This window comes from Nomascus leucogenys, chromosome 22a, assembly GCF_006542625.1.
Source record: "Nomascus leucogenys isolate Asia chromosome 22a, Asia_NLE_v1, whole genome shotgun sequence".
In the NCBI taxonomy this organism is placed as follows: domain Eukaryota; kingdom Metazoa; phylum Chordata; class Mammalia; order Primates; family Hylobatidae; genus Nomascus; species Nomascus leucogenys.
In genome coordinates this window covers 51,668,548-51,689,879 of record NC_044402.1, presented here as the reverse complement: position 1 = coordinate 51,689,879, position 21,332 = coordinate 51,668,548, and the positions used below count along the sequence as shown (strand labels likewise).

At 49.8% G+C, this 21,332-nt stretch overlaps 1 protein-coding gene across 2 annotated transcripts; it reads left to right on the top strand.

The window, feature by feature from the left end:
* Nucleotides 1-1,084: 1,084 nt before the first annotated feature.
* DHX16 (DEAH-box helicase 16) lies at nucleotides 1,085-21,318 on the top strand. 2 transcript variants are annotated; one of them, XM_030803224.1, is made up of 20 exons: nucleotides 1,085-1,517; nucleotides 2,882-3,129; nucleotides 3,213-3,375; nucleotides 3,701-3,757; nucleotides 8,437-8,691; nucleotides 8,898-9,101; nucleotides 9,180-9,371; nucleotides 11,184-11,294; nucleotides 11,463-11,578; nucleotides 14,189-14,399; nucleotides 14,597-14,695; nucleotides 14,807-14,959; nucleotides 17,321-17,461; nucleotides 17,655-17,817; nucleotides 17,906-18,024; nucleotides 18,150-18,217; nucleotides 18,818-18,980; nucleotides 19,079-19,240; nucleotides 19,536-19,709; nucleotides 21,075-21,318. In XM_030803224.1, the coding sequence occupies exons 1-20, from the start codon at nucleotides 1,311-1,313 to the stop codon at nucleotides 21,201-21,203; spliced, it is 3,135 nt and encodes a 1,044-aa protein (XP_030659084.1). In that variant the 5' UTR covers nucleotides 1,085-1,310; the 3' UTR covers nucleotides 21,204-21,318. The 2 variants fall into 2 exon arrangements, with proteins under 2 accessions (XP_030659084.1, XP_030659085.1); XM_030803225.1 differs by lacking the exons at nucleotides 1,085-1,517; nucleotides 2,882-3,129; nucleotides 3,213-3,375; ... (4 more) ...; nucleotides 11,184-11,294; nucleotides 11,463-11,578 and adding an exon at nucleotides 11,787-12,457.
* The last annotated feature ends 14 nt before the right edge of the window (nucleotides 21,319-21,332 follow it).

Below are 21,332 nucleotides of genomic sequence, written 5' to 3'. Positions count from 1 at the left end.
CAGTCTGGGCAACAGAGCGAGACTCTGTCTCCAAAAAAAAAAAAAAAAAAAAATTCTCCTGTCTCAGTCTCCAGAGTAGCTGGGACTACAGGTGCACACCTCCACACCTGGCTAATTTTTTGTAGAGATGGCGGGGTCTCACCATGTTGCGCAGGCTGGTCTCAAACCCTTGGTCTCAAGATATCCTCCTGCCTCAGCCTCCCAAAGTGCTGGGATTACAGCAAGAGCCACTGCACCTGGCCTTGCTTACTTTTAAATAGGCAGCCACCAGTGATTTTCTCAGGCTGTTAGCAAAAATGCAGAACACAGTTTGCCTGTTCCTTAGTTTGGAGATTTTGTCTTTAACAACTTTCCCCAGTTCCCCAGTTTCTTCCTGCCTAGAGGTCTTCCCTTATACCTGGCCTGTCTTCACTCCTGCTGCAGGCAAACCAGTCCTAGCAAAGGTCACTTTTTTGTTTGTTTGAGACAGAGTCTTCCTCTGTCGCTCAGGCTGGAGTGCAGTGGTGGGATCTTAGCTCACTGCAAACTCTGCTTCCCACGTTCAAACGATTCTCCTGCCTCAGCCTCCCGAGTAGCTGGGACTACAGGCGCACACCACCACGCCCGGCTAATTTTTATATTTTTAGTAGAGACAGGGTTTCGCCATCTTGGCCAGGCTGGTCTCGAACTCCTGACCTCAGGTAATCAGCCCGCCTTGGCCTCCCAAAGTGCTGGGATTACAGGCATGAGCCACCGCTCCCGGCCAACAATGCTAATATGTTTTATGAGCATGGACCCGATCTTCCGATCTGAAATAGAATTTCGGTCCTCCCTTACTTCGTATAGTTTTTGGCTCTATAAAATTTCCATACTTTATTATGTATCTTGTCCCTCCCCCACCGCAAAATGTAAATTTGGTAAGGAACTTTTGATTTGTCCTCTGCTATATCCCAGGGACGGAAAGCAATGAGCACACATTAGGCATCCATTAAATTAATTTCACTTGTTGAATGAATGCGTGAGCGAAGCACTCACAGACTGACCATCAGGGGGCGTCAGAGAAACTGGATAGAGGAGAAATGAAGAAAAAAGAATTACCCCGAGCTTTCAGGTATGGTTCCGCGAGGTTTGAACTCGCTCGGCCACCGTAGTGCTTAGAGGCCAAAAAAGTGCAGCCCCTTCCGGACTCCGCGGTACGGGAAGACGGCTTTGGGATGTCGGAAGATGTAGAGGTCCCGAGGTAGCTGCCTTGCGAAGCTAAGGCTCCAGCCGAGGTCTCCAGGCCTCCGACCGGCCCAGCAGTGAGCGCGGCTGCGCGACGCTTCAGGGCCATGGCGACGCCGGCGGGGCTGGAGCGCTGGGTTCAGGACGAGCTGCACTCGGTGTTGGGGCTGAGCGAGCGGCACGTCGCCCAGTTCCTGATCGGTACCGCACAGCGCTGCACCTCGGCCGAGGAGTTCGTGCAGCGCCTACGAGACACTGATACCTTGGATCTCAGTGGGCCGGCCCGGGACTTCGCCTTGAGACTCTGGAACAAGGTGTCGGCAGGGGTGGGGAGGGGCCCTGTGATTTGTCCCGGTGAGCCTGGCCTAACGGTCCATCGAGGAGTTAAGAAAGCTTAGTTCAGAAGCACTTATTCTTTGTCCGTTGTCGCGTAGGTACTGTGCTAGCTGCTGGACGCCCAGCTCAGTGGAGAAGATTGAGGAGGGCTTAGGTGTGTCGGGTTAAGCGCAATAGAACGTTGTTTCTCGAACTCTTAACATGCATCCAGGGCCCTTGTTAAAACGCAGATTGCGATTCAGTAGGGATCTTAGTTTCTGCATTTCTTTTTTTTTCTGTTTTTTTTTTTTTTTTGAGAGACACAGTCTCGCTCGCCCCGTCGCCCAGGCTGGAGTGCGGTCGTAAGATCACGGCTCACTACAGCGTCGACCTCCCTGGCTGAAGCGACCCTCCCACCTCATCTTCCCCAGTAGCTGGGACTACGGGCGCGTGCCACCACCCCCGGCTAATATCTTTTATTTTTATTTTTATTTTTAGAGACGAGGCCTTGGTGTGTTGCGCAGGCTGGTCTCTAACTCCTCAGCTCAAGCAATCCTCTCTCAGCACCCCCAGAGTGCTGAGATTACAGGCGTGAGCCACCATGCCCGGCATCCCTCAGCTTCTGAACTTCCTTTCAGTCGTTTAATTAACAGAGGGGGCCGGGTGCAGTGGCTCACACCTGTAATCGCAGCATCCCGGGAGGCTGAGGCAGGAGGATTACTTGAGACCAGCCTGGGCAACATGGCGAAACCTTCTCCCTACAAAAAATTTAAAAATTAGTTGGGCGTGGTAGTGTGCACCTGTGTTTCTAGCTACTTAGGAGCCTGAGGTGGGAGGCTCACTTGAGCCCAAGAGGGACAGTGTGAAACCCTGTCTGTAAAAAAAAAAATAAATAAATAAAAGCTGTGGGCTCCGTTCAGGATGATGAACGTGGGGTGAAGCCATGAGGAAGAAAGAGAATGAAGGCTGGTTAGCTGGTTTAAAACTAAGTAATTGTGCCTGGGTGCGGTGGCTCATGCCTGTAATCCTAGCACTTTGGGAGGCTGAGGCGAGTGGATCATGAGGTCAAGAGTTCGAAACCAGCCTGGTCAACATGGTGAAACCTTATCTCTACTAAAAATACAAAAATTAGTAGGGCGTGGTGGCATGTGCCTGTAATCTCAGCTACTTGGGAGGCTGAGGCAGGAAAATTGCTTGAACCTGGGAGGTGGAGGTTCAAGTAGGCCGAGATCACGCCATTGCCTGGCGGTGGTGGTGGGGAGGCAGGAAAGACTAAGTAATTGCTTAAATTAGGAACAGAGCTGAGTGGGAGGGCAGAGATCAGGAGTTGCTCAGACCTCCTTATCTTCCCCTCTACTGACAGGTACCACGAAAGGCAGTGGTAGAAAAGCCAGCTCGGGCAGCAGAGCGAGAGGCCCGAGCCCTGCTGGAGAAGAACCGATCTTATAAGTTACTGGAAGACAGTGAAGAGAGCAGTGAGGAGACTGTGAGTAGGGTTGGAAGCAGCCTCCAGAAGAAACGTAAAAAGCGGAAACACCTCAGGAAGAAGCGTGAGGAAGAAGAGGAAGAAGAGGAGGAAGAGGCTTCTGAGAAAGGGAAGAAGAAAACAGGGTAAGTCAGAAGCAGGGCGAGAGAGGATGGGGCAGGCTGAAGTGTTCTCCCTGCCCTTATTTAATCCCCTGGTTGGGCTGCAGGGGGAGTAAACAGCAGACAGAGAAGCCAGAGTCAGAAGATGAGTGGGAACGGACAGAGCGTGAGCGCCTTCAGGACCTGGAGGAGCGTGATGCCTTTGCTGAGCGGGTTCGACAGCGGGACAAGGATCGGACTCGAAATGTCCTGGAACGGTCAGACAAGAAGGTGAATAGGAGCAGCATGTTCTGTAAATCACCAAGATCCCAGGGTGAAATCTGAGGTTGGCTGTGATTGCAGAGATAGTGATCTCTGGGAAGACAAGGGGCTATCTCTAGTGAGATGTTCACCTCTGTGGTGAGAGAAGCCCTGTGCATGCTGTGGCTAAAGCAACTCTCTGCTGTACCTGCAATCAGAGAGATTCCTCACTGAGAGGGGACATTTTTTGTGTTAGGGTACATCTGAATGATCCTTGTGATTCTAGAGGGGAGCAGCTGTCAGTGTGGGGGCTCTTTGGCCTCACACCCCTCCATTCTTGTTTTTTTTTTTCCAGGCTTATGAAGAGGCTCAGAAGCGCCTCAAGATGGCCGAGGAAGACCGGAAGGCCATGGTGAGTCCCAGGGCCTAGGGAGCCAAGATCAGAAGACAAAAGGAAAGACTTTCTGATAGAGTGTATAGGGAAAGAGGATACAGACGAAGCACAGTGTGGATGCTGATGGGGCGGTCAGGTTTCTGGAAGAGGGGCTTGGTTGTTAGGAGCCAGCTGAGGCTAGACTTATGTTGTTGAGGGAAGGAACCCTCTTAAGTTGTAGGGGGAGGGAGGCTACCCATAAGTCCTCCTTGACTCTTAACTTTAGGATCAAATATACTCTATTAGTGAATGAAATTGTGAGCTTTCCCTATTCCTCAGTCCTAATGAGATATGAGGCAGCTGGAATGTTGTCAGGAAGGTTGCTGGAGGGCAAGGGCAGGGCAGCAGTCCCACTGTACAGGGATGTGCTGACCATTCAGCTTAGGGACACCATTTCCAAATACCTTCCCACCACCTAATTCCTGCACCCCTTATGTGGCTTTGTGATCTCCCTGTGTTTTCTCACTGGACAGGGACAGAGCCCTTGTAATTCATAAACTGGACTTTTTATGGTGTGAAACTAGGTAGGTTAAGCTGTTTTCCAAAGGCCTGGTCTTGTCAAGTAAAGTCACACTTAGATTCCCCAATAGAATTTTGGGACTCTTGGAGTTCCTTTTTTTTTTTTTTTTGGAAACGGAGTCTTGCCCTGTCACCCAGGCTGCAGTGCAATGATGCAATCTCGGCTCGCTGCAACCTCCGCCTCCTGAGTAGCTGGGATTACAGGCGCACACCACCACGCCTGGCTAATTTTTTGTACCTTTAGTAGAGACGTGGTTTCACCATGTTGGCCAGGGTGGTCTCGAACCCCTGACCTTGTGATCCACCTGCCTTGGCCTCCCAAAGAGCTGGAATTCCTTTGGAATTCCTCCCAAAGAGCTGGAATTACAGGCATGAGCCACCGCGCCCAGCCTTCTTTTTATTTGTTTTATTTTATTTTTTGTTTTTATTTATTTATTTATTTTTGAGATGGAGTGTCACACTGTTGCCAGGCTGGAGTGTGGTGATGCGATCTCAGCTCACTACAACCTGTGCCTCCCTGGTGGAGGAATCAAGCTATTCTCCTGCCTCAGCCTCCTGAGTAGCTGGGACTACAGGCCTGCGCTATCACACTCGGCTAATTTTTTGTATTTTTAGTAGGAGGTTTCATCATGTTGGCCAGGATGGTCTTGATCTCTTGACCTTGTGATCTGCCCGCCTTGGCCTCCCAAAGTGTTGGGATTACAGGCATGAGCCACCATGCCTGGCCCTTTTTACTTTTTAAAATTTATTTGTCTATTTTTTTTGAAACAGAGTTTTGCACTTGTTGCCCGGGCTGGAGTGCAGTGGTGTGATCTTGGCTCACTGCAACCTCCACCTCCCGGGTTCAAGCGATTCTCCTGCCTCAGTCTCCAGAGTAGCTGGGATTACAGGCATGAGCCACCTCGCCTGGCTAATTTTGTATTTTTAGTAGAGATGGTGTTTCTCCATGTTGGTCAGGCTGGTCTTGAACTCCTGACCTCAGGTGATCTACCTGCCTCGGCCTCCCAAAGTGCTGGGATTATAGGTGTGAGTCACCGTGTGCCCGGCCAACTTTTGGAGTTCTAAGAACGGCCTACTGGTTCCCAGGTCTCTCCTGACCAATTTATCTCATATCTCTTCCTGAAATTGACTGTGGTTAGGCTTCTGAGACATTTCAGTGCAGTTGTAGTGGTGGTGGTGTTACTGTTTTGGCCTGAATTTAATTTTTCTTTCTTTTTTTTTTTTTTTTTTGAGATGGAGTCTCGTTCTGTCGCCCAGGCTGGAGTGCAGTGGCATGATCTCGGCTCACTGCAACCTCCATCTCCCGGGTTCAAGTGATTCTCCTGCCTCGACCTCCCAAGTAGCTGGGACTACAGACATGCACAAGCATGCCTGGCTTATTTTTGTATGTTTAGTAGAGACGGGGTTTCGCCATGTTGGCCAGTCTGATCTCAAACTCCTGACCTTAGGCGATCCACCCACCTCGGCCTCTCAAAGTGTTAAGATTACAGGCGTGAGCCACTGCGCCCAGCCGTAATTTTTCTTTTTCGATTACAAAAATGTTTAAGCACATAGGGAAGTTGAAGGAATAGAACAAAGAATGCTCATAGACACTCTTCAGATTGAAAAATGGTTAATACTATGGGTAGTATTTGCATTGTCTCTGTAAATGTGGTATGTTTTTTCTTTTCAGACCATTTAAAAGAGTCTTAGACATCATGGCATTTTATCTCTAAATACATCAGTTTGTACCTGCTAAGGATAAAGACATTGTCCTCTAAAATCAGAATGCTCTTGTCACAGTCAGGAAGTTGAACAGCAATTCTTATGTATCGACTAAGATCTCTCTACAATGAAAGATTTCCTCATTACCCCAAAATAACTTTAATGACTGCTTTTTCCAACAAGAATGCAGTCAAGGTTCATGCATTGCATTTGGTTATTAGATTTTAGTTTGTTTCTCTCTCTGTCTCACCTTGCAGTGTCCTACATTCTGGATTTGTCTGATCCTTATCTTGTGGTGTTAAGTACTTCTCTGCCCTGTGCTTTCTTTAAAGCAGGAATTGGGTCTAAAGCTTGTCGACACTCAGATTAAACAGTTGTGGCAGGAACACTTCTTGGGCAGTGATGTGCACTTCATATTATATCATATCACGGGGACATAGTATCCAGTTGTGTATCTATTAGTATTAATATCCTTTCTACCAGCAGCCTTTCATTGAATGCTTTTAGCAGCCACTGCTAATCCTTTCCTGAACATGTTATTTTATTGGGGACTGCAAAATGGTGATTTTTTGATTCTGTCATTCCTGTTACATGTATTGGCGAGAATTTGTCTATAAAGAAGAGCTTTTCCTCAACAACTAGGAACAAGCTACAGTTCCTTCTTAAAAAGCAGGATAAACGTTTGTTTCCTTTTAAATGCCAATTTTTAGAGTAAGGAGTTTGGTGTAACAGTCATTTCACTGGTGACAGATTTTTTTTCCCTTGTTTTTTGTTTGTGTGTGTCACATTGGACTCATGAATTTTTATTTTTCAGTATTTTATAATCTCACTTCATTATTATTTTTTATTTTTTTATTTTTTTGAGGTGGAGTCTCGCTCTGTCGCCCAGGCTGGAGTGGAGTGGCGCGATCTCGGCTCACTGCAAGCTCCGCCTCCTGGGTTCATGCCATTCTCCTGCTACAGTCTCCCAGGTAGCTGGGACTACAAGTGCCCACTACCACGCCGGGCTAATTTTTTGTATTTTTAGTAGAGACGGGGTTTCACTGTGTTAGCCAGGATGGTCTCGATTTCCTGACCTTGTGATCTGCCCGCCTCGGCCTCCCAAAGTGTTGGGATTACAGGCTTGAGCCACCGCACCCGGCCGTCATTATTCTTTTTAATGCTCAAATTGCTCTGATTTTTTGCCCATATTAAAAAAAAATCTGTCTGCCTCTTCCATGGAAGGAATATTTGACTGTGGTACTCAGATTAGGTCATGATCATAAACTGCATTTTAAATCTTTACAGAACAAACAAGAAAAGCCAAGCAACTAAATAGAACCAGGCCCCTTAAGGGTAGAGCAGCAGAGGGGCTTTTTTTTTAAGATGCAGTTTTGTTCTTGTTGCTCAGGCTGGAGCGCAATGGCCTGATCTAAGCGCACTGCAACTCCATCTCCCAGGTTCAAACGATTCTCCTGACTCAGCCTCCTGAGTAGCTGGGATTACAGGTGCCCACCACCATGCCCCACTAATTTTTGTATTTTTAGTAGAGAGGGAGTTCACCATGTTGGCCAGGCTGGTCTCGAACTCCTGACCTCAGGTGATCCACCCGCCTCAGCCTTTCAAAGTGCTTGGATTACAGGTGTGAGCCACCGCGCCCGCCTGGCCACCAGAGGGGCTTTGACCTTGCCGTAGAGGAGGTTGTGATCACAGAGAGGATGATGTCATAGTGGGAGGACTCTTGGCAGGAAAGGGCCTTATACATATTGCCAGTTTTCTGCTGTCATCCATAATGTGTCCTGAAAAGTTTGTATCAAAGGTAAATATGTAGAAACTAAGTGACACATAGCATAGTGAAGAGAGGTTAGTACCAGAGAGCCAAACATCCCTGATTACATTTGCCTTACAGAAATACTCTGATGCTGTAGTCCTAACTTTTTATAATCAGTTTTTTTCCCTTCCTCAAACTATATTCATTCAGTTTAAGACCAAGGGACATCTAACTGGGGCTGAAGATTGCCTCCTGTTGGCCCCCCCACTGGTTTCTATCTTTGTCTGAATTGTTTTCGGTTTGAGTTCTGTGCTTCTAAATACTGGATTAGCCTTTTATTTTCTCCCTTTCCACTAATTTGAATAAAATGGCAAGAGTAAAATATAAGCTATGCAGACATCTCCCTAATGTATCTATATTAACAAAGATGATAATGCTGCCTAAGAGGACTTTGCAGCTGGATTCTGCTGCAGGAAGATAGGGTGTGGGGTCAGCATGTAGCATCCAAAGAGGCCCAGATTTGAGTGTGTCATTGTTTTGGTTGTGCATTGCAGAGGGAAGGTAGAGGGTGCATCCTTAGGTTCTCATGCCTGCCTGTCAGGGAATTTTTCCCTTGTAGGGATTGGTAGAGAAAGGGGTTGCTGCTCCAGCAAGATGAGGATTCGACTGTCCTTTCCCAACTCAGGTCCCTGAGCTGCGGAAGAAATCTCGCCGAGAGTACCTGGCTAAGCGGGAGCGAGAGAAGCTTGAGGACCTAGAGGCGGAGCTGGCTGATGAGGAGTTCCTTTTTGGGGACGTGGAGCTGAGCCGGCATGAGCGGCAGGAGCTCAAATATAAGCGGCGAGTGCGGGATCTCGCCCGGGAGTACCGGGCAGCTGGGGAGCAGGAGAAGCTGGAGGCCACCAATCGCTACCACATGCCCAAGGAAACCCGAGGACAGGTAAGGCGAAGCGGCATCTGCTTCAGCCTTGGTCCCCAAGACAAATTGTGGGGAATGCTTCAGGGGATTGGGCAACACCTGGGTCAGCCCCTTTCTTCCCTTGCCTTTCCCAGTGGGAAGTGGGCGGGGGTAGTAATGGGAAGAGGGGCGTGGGCAGAGAGGACATCCTCTGTTTTCGAGTCTTCACATATCCCCTCTCTCTGTAGCCAGCCCGAGCTGTGGATCTAGTGGAGGAGGAATCAGGAGCCCCTGGGGAGGAGCAGCGGCGCTGGGAGGAGGCACGGCTTGGGGCAGCATTCCTGAAATTTGGGGCCCGAGATGCTGCCTCTCAGGAGCCCAAGTATCAACTGGTGCTGGAGGAGGAGGAGACCATTGAGTTTGTCCGGGCCACTCAGCTCCAGGGTGTTGAGGTAAGAGCGGAGCTGGGAGACATTCTGAGGAGGACCCGAAGCGAGCTATTTAGCTCACACCTCCTTCTCTTTCCTTAGGAGCCGTCAGCTCCACCCACTTCAACTCAGGCCCAGCAGAAAGAGTCCATCCAGGCTGTCCGCCGCAGCCTCCCGGTGTTCCCATTTCGAGAGGAGCTCCTGGCTGCTATTGCAAATCACCAAGTCCTCATCATTGAAGGCGAGACAGGCTCAGGGAAGACCACTCAGATCCCGCAGTACCTCTTTGAGGAGGTACAGTCATCTCACCCTTCAGCTTGCCAGGGCACCTGGCATCAATGTCCTCATTCCTGTCAGAGCTCCTTTTACATTATATTTTTAGTAGTCACTTACCCATCTTTTCCACTAAATTGTGAAATTCTGGAGAATAAAGACCATACCCTTTTCACATTTCTGTTCTCACTTCCTGCATTCATTTTATTCAGGTTGGAAGGACGGGTAGATGGAGAGGTGGAGTGGGACGTGTGTGTAAATGTGGACCTCCCTATACTCCAATGTGGCCAAAAAACAAGGAGTTAAAGGACTGTTTTCCTGCCTTTTGATTAGTTAGTTTTTTTGTTGTTGTTTTTTTTCTTTTGGAGACGGAGTCTCGCTCTGTCACCCAGGCTGGAGTGCAGTGGCGCGATCTCGGCTCACTGCAACCTCTGACTCCTGGGTTCAAGCAATTCTCCTGCCTCAGCCTTCAGAGTAGCTGGAATTACAGGCATGCGCCACCACACCTGGCTAATTTTTTAGTAGAGATGGGGTTTCACCATTTTGGCCAGGCTGGTCTCGAACTCCTGACCTCAAGTGATCCAGCTGCCTCAGCCTCCCAAAGTGCTGGGATTACAGCGTGAGCCACTGTGCCCGCCCCCTGCCTTATTTTGGAGACAGGCTCTTGCTCTGATGCCCAAGCTGGAGTGATGTGCCACCATCATGACTCACTGCAACCTGGAACTCCTGGGCTCAAGAGATCCTCCCACCTCAGCCTCCTGAGTGTCTGGGAAGTGCACACCAGCATGCCCATACTAAAAATTTTTTGTTTTTTTGAGGTGGAGTCTCGGTCTGTCACCAGGCTGGAGTGCAGTGGCGCGATCTTGACTCACTGCAACCTCTGCCTCCTGGGTTCAAGTGATTCTCCTGCCTCAGCCTCCTGAGTAGCTGGGACTACAGGTGCGTACCACCACACCCAGCTAATTTTTGTATTTTTAGTAGAGATGGATTTTCACCATGTTGGCCAGGATGGTCTCAATCTCTTGACCTCGTGATCTGCCCACCTTGGCCTCCCAAAGTGCTGGAATTACAGGTGTTAGCCATTGCACCTGGCCTGAAATTTTTTTTTTTTTTTTTTTTTTGAGACAAAGTCTTGCTCTTTGCCCAGGCTGGAGTGCGGTGGCATGATCTTGGCTTACTGCAACCTCTGCCTTCCAGGTTCAAGCGACTGTCCTGCCTCAGCCTCCCAAGTAGCTGGAATTACAGGCATGCACCACCATGCCTGGCTAATTTTTTGTATTTTTAGTAGAGATGAGGTTTCACCATTTTGGCCAGGCTGGTCTTGAACTCCCAACCTCAGGAGATCCATCTGCCTCGGCCTCCCAAAGTGCTGGGGTTGCAGGTGTGAGCCGCTGTACCTGGCCAAAATGTTTAATTTTTAATTTTTTTGTCACACTATGTTGCCCAGGCTGGTCTCGAACTCCTGAGCTCAAGCGATCCTCCCACCTCAGCCTCCCAAAGTACTAGGATTATAGGCATGAGCCACTGTGCCCAGTTTTCCTGCCTTTTTTTTTTTTTTTTTACCCTAGGTGGCTCTGCCTCAGCTAATCTGTTCTTTTCCAGCTCAAGTCTAGCAGAGTCATGAACTTAATTACCCGGAGCTGGGTGAGGACCCCCTTTGAGGGCCCTAGGTCTGTCATCCTGTCTATTTGCCCTTCTTTTCTGGTTTTCAGCATCTGTCTTTTCTTCCTTTTCTCCTGCCTGGCTTTTACAACTTCTTTCTCTGAATTGTACCTTGTCCCAGGGGGCATATTTAGCAAAGGGCAAACCTCTTCTTTCTTCCTTGTCATTCAGGGTTATACAAACAAGGGAATGAAGATTGCCTGCACCCAACCCCGGAGAGTGGCCGCCATGAGTGTGGCCGCCCGAGTGGCCCGGGAGATGGGTGTGAAGCTTGGGAATGAGGTGAGATTTCTAGGGAACTGGGGGGTAGAGACTGGGGTCTGTGACTCAGTCTACACTGCCCTCAGGTCCCTACAGCAGAAGTCTTGGTGCTGCCCCACTTCACCTTTCCCCAAGTTCCTTTCAGGGCACACCAGCCCACACTTGGTTACTAATGGTTCCCTTGACCAGGTTGGCTACAGCATCCGCTTTGAGGACTGCACATCAGAGCGAACTGTCCTCCGCTACATGACAGATGGGATGCTTCTCCGGGAGTTCCTCTCTGAGCCTGACCTCGCGAGTTACAGGTATCTCTAATCTCTGGCCTTTGTCTCCTTTCTTCCCACCCAGCCAATTCAGCCATTGTCTTCTGATTAATCCACCAGTTCTTGAATCTTTATGGTTCAAATGCTCCTTGAACTGACCTCCAGGTACCACGGAGATGGGGCTGGAGGACAGAAGAGATTGTAGAGAAAGCCTCTTCTTCTTTCCCCATTCATCTCCAGGGTTTAGAAAACAACCAGGATAGCAGAGCATTGCTGCGGAGACTTGATATGCCGTGTGAAGACCATTTGAAAATACTTGGAATGCTCAGCTCAGAGGGAGAAACAGGGGAAGCATCCTGGTTCCCTCTAAATATGTGAAGGCTGTTACATGGAAAGAAGGATCAAATTTGTTTTATGTGACACTACAGGACATAGCTAGGAGCCATGGAGAGTTTACAGGGAGACAGATTCCAACTCAATACCGATGGCTGAGTAACCCTCAGAGTGGTGTGGAGATTGCAGGGCCTGTCAGAGTGGTTGGACCCTGGGTCTTGACCCTCCACACAAGTCTTGGGTAGCTTAGTCTGTGAATAATGAGCTCTTAGTGCTGGAAATGGCCAAGCAGGGGTTGGTTGAACATGTGTTGAGGGGGAAAAGGGATTCATGAATGTAATGGGCGTGGGGTCGGGCCAGCTGAACAGTATGTGCCTTTTTGACTCTTCAGAGGCTGTGAATTTCTGCTCCTGGAAGATCACAGTGGAGCAGTTGGACAGATAGGATTTTATCCTTCATATCCCTTGCAAAAAATCTCTGAGATCCCATGGAAAGCCAGCCAGTGCAAGAGTGTCTGATGCAGGTGTTTTTTCCCATCGATCCAGCCTGCTTTGTGGAATGGCTGGGGACTTCACCATCACAGTTAGGGTTAGGCACAGAGTTGAGGTCAGGGAGGTGGGTAGGGGAAGATGGGGATGAGTTCCTGGGACTTGGCTGCCACCCAGAAAAGCCAAAGATTAAAGCAAAGAGAAAGAAGGTGTCATGCATGTAACTGAGTTAGGAGGAAACCAAGGAGGATGCAGAGTCCTGTGAGAGTTGGGGTAGAAAGGCTTAACTTGCTCCTGTCTCCAAAAGAAGAAACAGCCAAGAAGGATGCCAGCAGCAGTTGTCCCACAGGACACCAGGAGCTTCTGGGCTATCTGAATCACAGCAGCTCAGGTCTATTACTCCCAGCCAGCCTTGGTGGCCCACCCTTATTGAAAGGGACCCTGCCTTCCACTTTTTTTTTTCCTTTAAAATGTATCGGCTGGGTGCAGTGGCTCACGCCTATAATCCCAGCACTTTAGGAGGCCGAGGCGGGTGGATCACGAGGTAAGGAGATCGAGACCATCCTGGCTAACACAGCGAAACCCCGTCTCTACTAAAAAATGTAAAAAATTAGCCAGGCATGGTGGCGGACACCTGTAGTTCCAGCTACTCAGGAGGCTGAGGCAGGAGAATGGTGTGAACCCAGGAGGTGGAGCTTGCGGTGAGCCGAGGTCGTGCCACTGCACTCCAGCCTGGGCGACAGAGCGAGACTCCGTCTCAAAAAAAAAAACCATATCCTGGCTGGGCATGGTGGCTCACGCCTTTAATCCCAGCACTTTGGGAGGCCGAGGCAGGAGGATCATGAGATCAGGAGATTGACACCATCCTGACTAACATGGTGAAACCCCGTCTCTACTAAAAATACAAAAAATTAGCCGGGCACGGTGGCAGGCGCCTGTAGTCCCAGCTACTTGGGAGGCTGAGGCAGGAGAATGGCATGAACCCAGGAGGCAGAGCTTGCAGTGACCTGAGATCATGCCACTGCACTCCAGCCTGGGCGACAGAGCAAGACTGTCTCAAAAAAATAAATCCTTCCACTCTTTCTTTCTTTCTTTCTTTCTTTCTTTCTTTCTTTCTTTCTTTCTTTCTTTCTTTCTTTCTCTCTCTCTCTCTCTCTCTTTCTTTCTTTCTTTCTTTCTTTCTTTTCTTTCTTTTAGATGGAGTCTCGCTCTGTCACCCAGGCTGGAGTGCAGTGGCGCGATCTTGGCTCACTGCAACCTCTGCCTCCCAGGTTCAAGCAGTTCTCCTGCCTCAGCCTCCCAAGTAGCTGGGACTACAGGCGCCTACCACCACATCTGGCTAATTTTTTTTGTATTTTTAGAAGAGACAGGGTTTCACCATATTGTCCAGACTGGTCTTGAACTCCTGACCTTGTGATCCGCCTGCCTCGGCCTCCCAAGGTGCTGGGATTACAGGCGTGAGCTACCACGCCCAGCCTAAAACATATCCTTCAACTTTGTCTAGTAAGAGCAGCTGCTGAATCTAAGCAGACTCTTGACTGAACTAGAGGGTATGGCTAACTTGTCCTGGCCTTAGTGTGCAGCCTCTACATCTTGGCTCCTATTGTCTGCTGAGGCTGGGATAGGTTGCAGATCATGGGGCCCTGGCCTTCTCTGACTTTCTGTTGGTCTTACATAACTGGGATGGCTGACTTCTCCTTAGAGCCCCCTCTGTCAACAGTCATTCTTGAGCTCTTTGTGTCCATTACTCCCCTCTCATCCAGGGAACCCTGGTGTCTGATACTGCATTGCCCAGTGCCCCTCCCTCATTGCTCTCCTATTCCCTCCCCAGCGTGGTGATGGTGGATGAGGCACACGAAAGGACCCTACACACAGACATTCTCTTTGGATTGATCAAGGATGTTGCTCGCTTCCGACCTGAGCTCAAAGTCCTGGTGGCTTCAGCCACAATGGACACTGCCCGTTTCTCCACCTTCTTTGATGACGCCCCTGTGTTTCGAATCCCTGGACGCAGGTTTCCTGTGGACATCTTCTACACCAAGGTGCCCCCTCAGGGAGGATGGGCTTAAGTCTGTGGCAGAAAAGCTGAGGCCTTTGGAGAAGGTTATCCCATGGAGGGAAAGATAGAATGGAAGTTTGAAAGGGGAACTAGGATAAAGCGTATGTTGAACTGGGAGGAGAGGAAAGGTTTGCCTAAGCAGGTGGCCCTCCTGTGACCCCATCTCTTTCTGCTCTCCAGGCTCCAGAGGCTGACTACTTGGAAGCTTGTGTAGTATCTGTGTTGCAGATCCATGTGACCCAGCCCCCTGGGGATATACTGGTGTTCCTGACGGGACAGGTGCCTGACATGGCGGGGAGAGGGGATGATGTATCCCAGGGGAAGGCAGGGCCGGCATGTTGGCCTTCTGTGACTCTGGGACCCCTGCTGCTCTCCTCACCCGCTATCCAGGAGGAGATTGAGGCTGCCTGTGAGATGCTCCAGGATCGCTGCCGCCGCCTGGGCTCCAAAATCCGGGAGCTCCTGGTGCTGCCCATTTATGCCAACCTGCCCTCTGACATGCAGGCCCGAATCTTCCAGCCCACACCACCTGGGGCACGAAAGGTCAGTTGGAGAAACCCACACTCTTCACCCCTATGCTTCCCACAACTAGTAGTGAAGAAGCTGTGTGCCTGCCCCATGCAAGGTGAGTCCTGGGCACTGCTGCACACAGCTGAGGAGCAGCCAGGCCCTTGTTCCTGGGACTGAAGAGAGGAGAAATATGGTGTGAACCAAGAGAGAGCCAAATATGTGATCTGGAAAGTAAGCACAGTAGATTCATTGGAGAAGGGAAGTCCTTGATGCGCCAAGAGGTGGGATTTGATATGGACCTTTAAGAGAAATGGCTGAGGTCAGGTGTGGTGGCTCACGCCTGTAATCCCGAGACTTTCGGAGGCCGAGGTGGGCGGATCACTTGAGGTCAGTAGTTTGAAACGAGGCTGGCTAACGTGGTGAAACCCTGCCTCCACTGAAAATACAAAAATCAGCCGGGCATGGTGGCGTGCGCCTATAATCCCACCTGTTCAGGAGGCTGAGTCATGAGAATCGCTTGAACTCGGGAGGAGGAGGTTGCAGTGAGCTGAGATTGTGCCACTGCCCTCCAGCCTGGGTGACAGTGTGAGACTCCGTCTCAAGAAAGAAAGATGGCTGAGAAGTTATCAGAGGAAGGCCCAAGGTGTGTTTGAGGTCAGAGTGTGAGCTAGTAGGCTTAGTGGGAGGTTCATGTGGTGAAGGAGTAGGAGACAAGGCTAAAAACAATTTGGGGCTAAGATTAGGGAGGGCCTTTGATGACAGGAGAGTTTGGACTTTATTTATTTATTTTTCTTTTTCAAGACAGTCTCGCTCTGTCGCCCAGGCTGGAGTGCAGTGGCAAGATTTCGACTCACTGCAGGCTCCACCTCCCAGGCTCAAGTGATTCTTGTGCCTCAGCTTCCCAAGTAGCTGGGATTATAGGTGTGTACCACCACCCCAAGCTAATTTTTTTTTTTTTTTTTTGAGATGGAGTCTCACTCTGTTGCCCAGGCTGGAGTGCAGTGGCACCAACTCTGCTCACTGCAACCTCTGCCTCCCAGGTTCAAGCGATTCTCCTGTCTCAGCCCCCCTAGTAGCTGGGATTACAGGCGCCCTCCACCACGCCCAGCTAATTTTTTGTGTTTTTAGTAGAGATGAGGTTTCGCTATTTTGGCTAGATTGGTCTCAAACTCCTGACCTCAGGTGATCTGCCCACCTTGGCCTCCCAAAGTGCTGGGATTATAGGTGTGAGCCACCATGCCCGGCCAACACCCAGCTAGTTTTTGGTAGAGATGGGGTTTTGCCATGTTGGCCAGGCTGGTCTTGAACCCCTGGACTCAAGTGATCCGCCCGCCTTGGCCTCCCAAAGTGCTGGGTTACAGGCATAAGCCACTGCCTGGCGAAGTTTGGACTTTAGACAGCTGAGTAGCAGTCAAAGGATTTTGAGCAGAGATACAACTTTCATTCAACAAATATTTAATGAGTTCCTTCTGTGTGTCAGGTACACAGGGGTTGATGATACAGTGATGAACAAAACAAAGTCCCTAGCCTAACAAACTTGCACTTGTGGTCTATTGGGGAAACAGTGGATGCATAAATACATATTGTCAATTTGTGGCCAGTGCTATGAAGAGATACAAGGCAGCATAGTAGGATGGAACTTGACTCTGAGGGGTGGGAGTGAGGACTGGCATGAAGGTATTTTCCTTGGGGTGTAGGGAGGGGGAAAGTGGAACAGAGACCCAAACCAGGTGAGGGAGGGAGCCAGGCTGATATCTTGGAGAAGAGTATGCCAGACAGAGGGAATAGCTGATGCAAATGATCCAGTGAGGAGTGCACTTACCTGGGCAGAGCAAAGCAGTGTGTGGGAGGAGTGAGGGAGGTGGTGGAGTGCTAGCAGATGAGGTCAGAAAGGCAGCCGGGGTAGGTGATGCAGGCTTTTAAGGGGCTTGGATTGAATTCTAGAGTAGGATAAGAGGCTGCTGAAGGATGGGGAGTGATGTGACAGGTTTGTATTTTAAAAGGACCATCCTGGATGCCATGTGACAGAGGCTAGGAGCAGAAGCAGAGATACATGTTAGGAGGCTCTTACAGGAAGTGTTGTGTGAAGATGAAAGCGGCGGTGGGGAAGATGGGGCAGGAACTTGAACACCCCCATTTCCCATCTCTGAAAAAAAAAAAAACCCTAAATCCTCTTCTCCATTTCCCTTCCTCCTATGGCCCTGCTGACTCCCAGCCCCCACTTCCCTCTCCCCTGTCTTCTGGCCTTGTCCCCTGCTCCTGACCTTGGATACTAATTCCCTCAGCTCCTGCCCCTTACTGCAACTGCTTCACTACTCCTAACTTTCCAAGATTGCTTTTTCTGGGTAACTAGGTAGGTGGGGTCACTGGGTGACCCCATATCCTCTCACTCAGGTGGTTGTGGCAACGAACATTGCTGAGACATCACTCACCATTGAGGGCATCATTTATGTGCTGGATCCAGGGTTCTGTAAGCAGAAGAGCTATAACCCCCGCACAGGCATGGAATCACTCACTGTCACACCCTGCAGCAAGGTCAGCCTGGGGATGCATGGGAGTGGGGGAGGTGGAGTTGGCCCACAGAGAAGGTCCAACTCAGAAGCAGGGTGGGGGCTTCCTAGGGAACCGGGGTGAGCAGTTTGCATCCTTCCAGATTTCTTGCATAAATACTGCCTTTTCTCTTTTCCCTGACCAAATTATCAGCCAGCCTGCTCTCCTTTCTTTCCAGGCCTCAGCCAATCAGCGAGCTGGCAGGGCAGGTCGGGTGGCTGCAGGGAAGTGCTTCCGCCTGTATACCGCCTGGGCCTATCAGCACGAGCTTGAGGAAACCACAGTGCCTGAGATCCAGAGGACCAGCTTGGGCAATGTCGTGTTGCTGCTCAAGAGCTTAGGTGATTGGGCTACCTGAGAGAGGAGGGAGGGGCTGGAGTCACCGTCCTTTGAAGGGACCTCTGTTCCATCCGTCACACCTCTCTCTAGGGATCCATGACCTAATGCACTTTGATTTCCTGGACCCTCCACCATATGAGACACTGCTGCTGGCTTTGGAGCAGCTGTATGCTCTGGGAGCCCTCAACCACCTTGGGGAGCTCACCACGGTGAGTTGGGGGGCAGCATGTGTGGGGGTAGGATGATAGGGGTCAGGATGGCTCCAGGGACCCCTGTAGTAGTAGTGGGAAACCTGAGGGAGGACTGGGCTCAACTCTCTCTCCTCTGTCCTTAGTCTGGTCGAAAGATGGCAGAGCTGCCGGTGGACCCCATGCTGTCCAAAATGATCTTAGCCTCTGAGAAGTAAGCCCTCCCCTCCACCCAGTCCCCCAGCACACAAACTGGCCAGGCCTCCTCTGTCTCTGGGGTCCCCTTTGTCTGTCTTTTTCTGTTCATCATGTTATCCCTTAACACATAATAAAGTATTAGATAACTCTGATTGCCCCCTTTTGAGGCCCACAAGGGTAAGACACTTGATCCTATCCTTGATTCCACTGTGCCCGGCCCCTTGAGGAACTTACTTGTTCCTAAGGTTTCAAACTAGAACATTTAGATGTAGCTGTGGAGGGATGACCTTTAAATGCCATTCCTCTGCTGTCAGAGATCTTTTCCAAATGCACATAGTGAATGCACACTTTCTGCGGAAGCCTCAGAAGTCCCCAGTGTTTCCTGCTCCTGCCTCCATGGATGTCCCTCCTTTGTGACTGTGTTTCATCTATGGCCCCTACCTCCTTGACCCCCAAGCTGCTGCCAGAATCTATCTGCTGGCTGCTTTGTAGCCATTATGCCAACCAGCCTTCCCCACATGAGGAAACATCCATCACACAGTGATCACTCCCCACTCCACCATATCTGTTCCTATGTGTCTTGCTTTGAACTCATGCTTTCCCCTTCCTGTCTCAGGTACAGCTGTTCAGAGGAGATCCTGACAGTGGCTGCCATGCTCTCTGTCAACAACTCCATCTTCTACCGACCAAAGGACAAGGTCGTCCATGCTGACAATGCCCGTGTCAACTTCTTTCTCCCTGGTGGTGACCACCTGGTTCTGCTAAACGTTTACACACAGGTCACTGGGCTTGGGTGAGTGGGAATGAGAGACACTGGGGGACTTTAGTCCTGCTGTATAGTTAACTATCTCTCCTTTCTTTTTAACCCTCTTCCCAGTGGGCTGAGAGTGGTTACTCTTCCCAGTGGTGCTATGAGAACTTTGTACAGTTCAGATCAATGCGCCGAGCCCGGGATGTGCGGGAACAGCTGGAAGGGCTCTTGGAACGTGTGGAAGTTGGTCTCAGTTCCTGCCAGGGGGACTATATCCGTGTACGCAAGGTCAGCATTTCTTCAGCCTCCTGCTTTCCACCCCCAGTACCTCCCCAGGAGCAAGCTTCTTTGGGGGCATGCAGCATTTCCTCCAGCGTGAGAGCATGCCCTCTTCCCCTTGTGTATGATGTGTCCTCCCAGGGCCGTGTCTTCCCCAGACCACTGGAGGTTCATTCCTGGGAAGTTATTCATGCATTCCTTACCTCTCTAGTTTTCCTGAAGCCTGAACTAAAAAGGTAGTGAGCTCTTAGGGTCCCCAGATGTCTGCCTTTTCCATTGATTTTCTTTCCTGCCTGCTCCTTAGGCCATCACTGCTGGTTACTTTTACCACACGGCACGGTTGACTCGGAGTGGCTACCGCACAGTGAAACAGCAGCAGACGGTCTTCATTCATCCCAACTCCTCCCTCTTCGAGCAACAGCCACGCTGGCTGCTCTACCACGAACTTGTCTTGACCACCAAAGAGTTCATGAGACAGGTGAGAACATCCTGTGCCCACGCAGGCGGAGACTCTGTAGAGAGATGGTGTCCTGGCAAGCTAAGAACCCAGGTTCAAGTTGCTGGGACTGGTACAGAAAGAGGAAGGTAGAGCAAAATAGAAAGACATCCTTTGTTTTTGTTTTTGTTTTAAGATGGAGTCTCGCTCTGTTGTCCAGGCTGGAGTGCAGTGGTGCAATCTAGCCTCACTGCAAGCTCTGCCTCTGGGGTTCAAGAGATTCTCGTGCCTCAGCCTCCCAAGTAGCTGATATTACAGGCGCAAGCCTCCACGCCTGGCTAATTTTTGGTATTTTTAGCAGAGGTTTCACCATGTTGGCCAGGCTGGTCTCAAATGCCTGCCTCGGCCTCCTAAAGTGCAGGGATTACAGGTGTGAGCCACCATGCCCAGCCCAAAGACATCCTTTCTAACAGGTGTGTCAGCATCTTCCAAGATCTGAGAACTAGACATTTATTCAATAAATATTTGAATGGCTACTGTATAGGTGCTGGGGCTATAATGAACAAAGCAGAGAGTCTCTGGTCTCACAGAGTGTACTTAGTCTTTATGTTCTAGGTTTTCTTTTTTTTTTGAGAGTTTCGTGCTCTTGTAGCCCAGGCTGGAGTGCAGTGGCACGATCTTGGCTCATGCAACCTCCACCTTCCGGTTTCAAGCGATTCCCCTGCCTCAGCCTCCAGTGTAGCTGGGATTACAGGTGCCCACCACCATGCCCAGCTAATTTTTGTATTTTTAGTAGAGACGGGGTTTCACCATGTTGGCCAGGCTGATCTCGAACTCCTGACCTCATGATCCGCCCGCCTCGGCCTCCCAAAGTGTTGGGATTACAGGCGTGAGCCACCGTGCCTGGCATGTTGTTCTAGGCTTTTCTTAGGAATAGCTTATTTGATATCTTGAATAACATACAGAGGTATATCTGCCCTTTGGGTATGTGATAATAGAGCCAGGCACCTTTACCCCTAGCCCTGCAGTCAAAGAGGAAAGATAACTTTTGACCAGACACATAAGGATCTAGGTTGGGGCTGGGCATAGTGGCTCATTTTTATAAACCATCCCAGCACTTTGGGAGGCCAAGGCAGGATCCTAGCACTTTGGGAGGCCAAGATCAGCCCAGGCAACATAGTGAGACTCCATCTATACAAAAAATTAATGGTGCACTGTGATGTGTGCCTGTAGTCTCAGCTACTTGGGAGGCTGAGGCAGAAGGACTGCTTTGAGCCATGATACGCTACTGCAGTCCAGCCTGGGCAATAGAGCAAGACCCTGTTTCAATTTAAGAAACAAAAATAACAACAACAAAAGATCTATGTTGGAAAGAAGGGAACTCCATTGATCTTTTCTCTCTCCTAGGTACTGGAGATTGAAAGCAGTTGGCTTCTGGAGGTGGCTCCCCATTATTATAAGGCCAAGGAGCTAGAAGATCCCCATGCTAAGAAAATGCCCAAAAAAATAGGCAAAACACGAGAAGAGCTAGGGTAAGAGAAGGACATAAACAGAACCTGACACCAGCTCCTTTTCCTTCTATACATTATTTAATACCTATTAAATAAAATTATTTTTGGAATAAAGCTTGTGGGAACATTTGGGATCCAGAGAAAGTGATATATG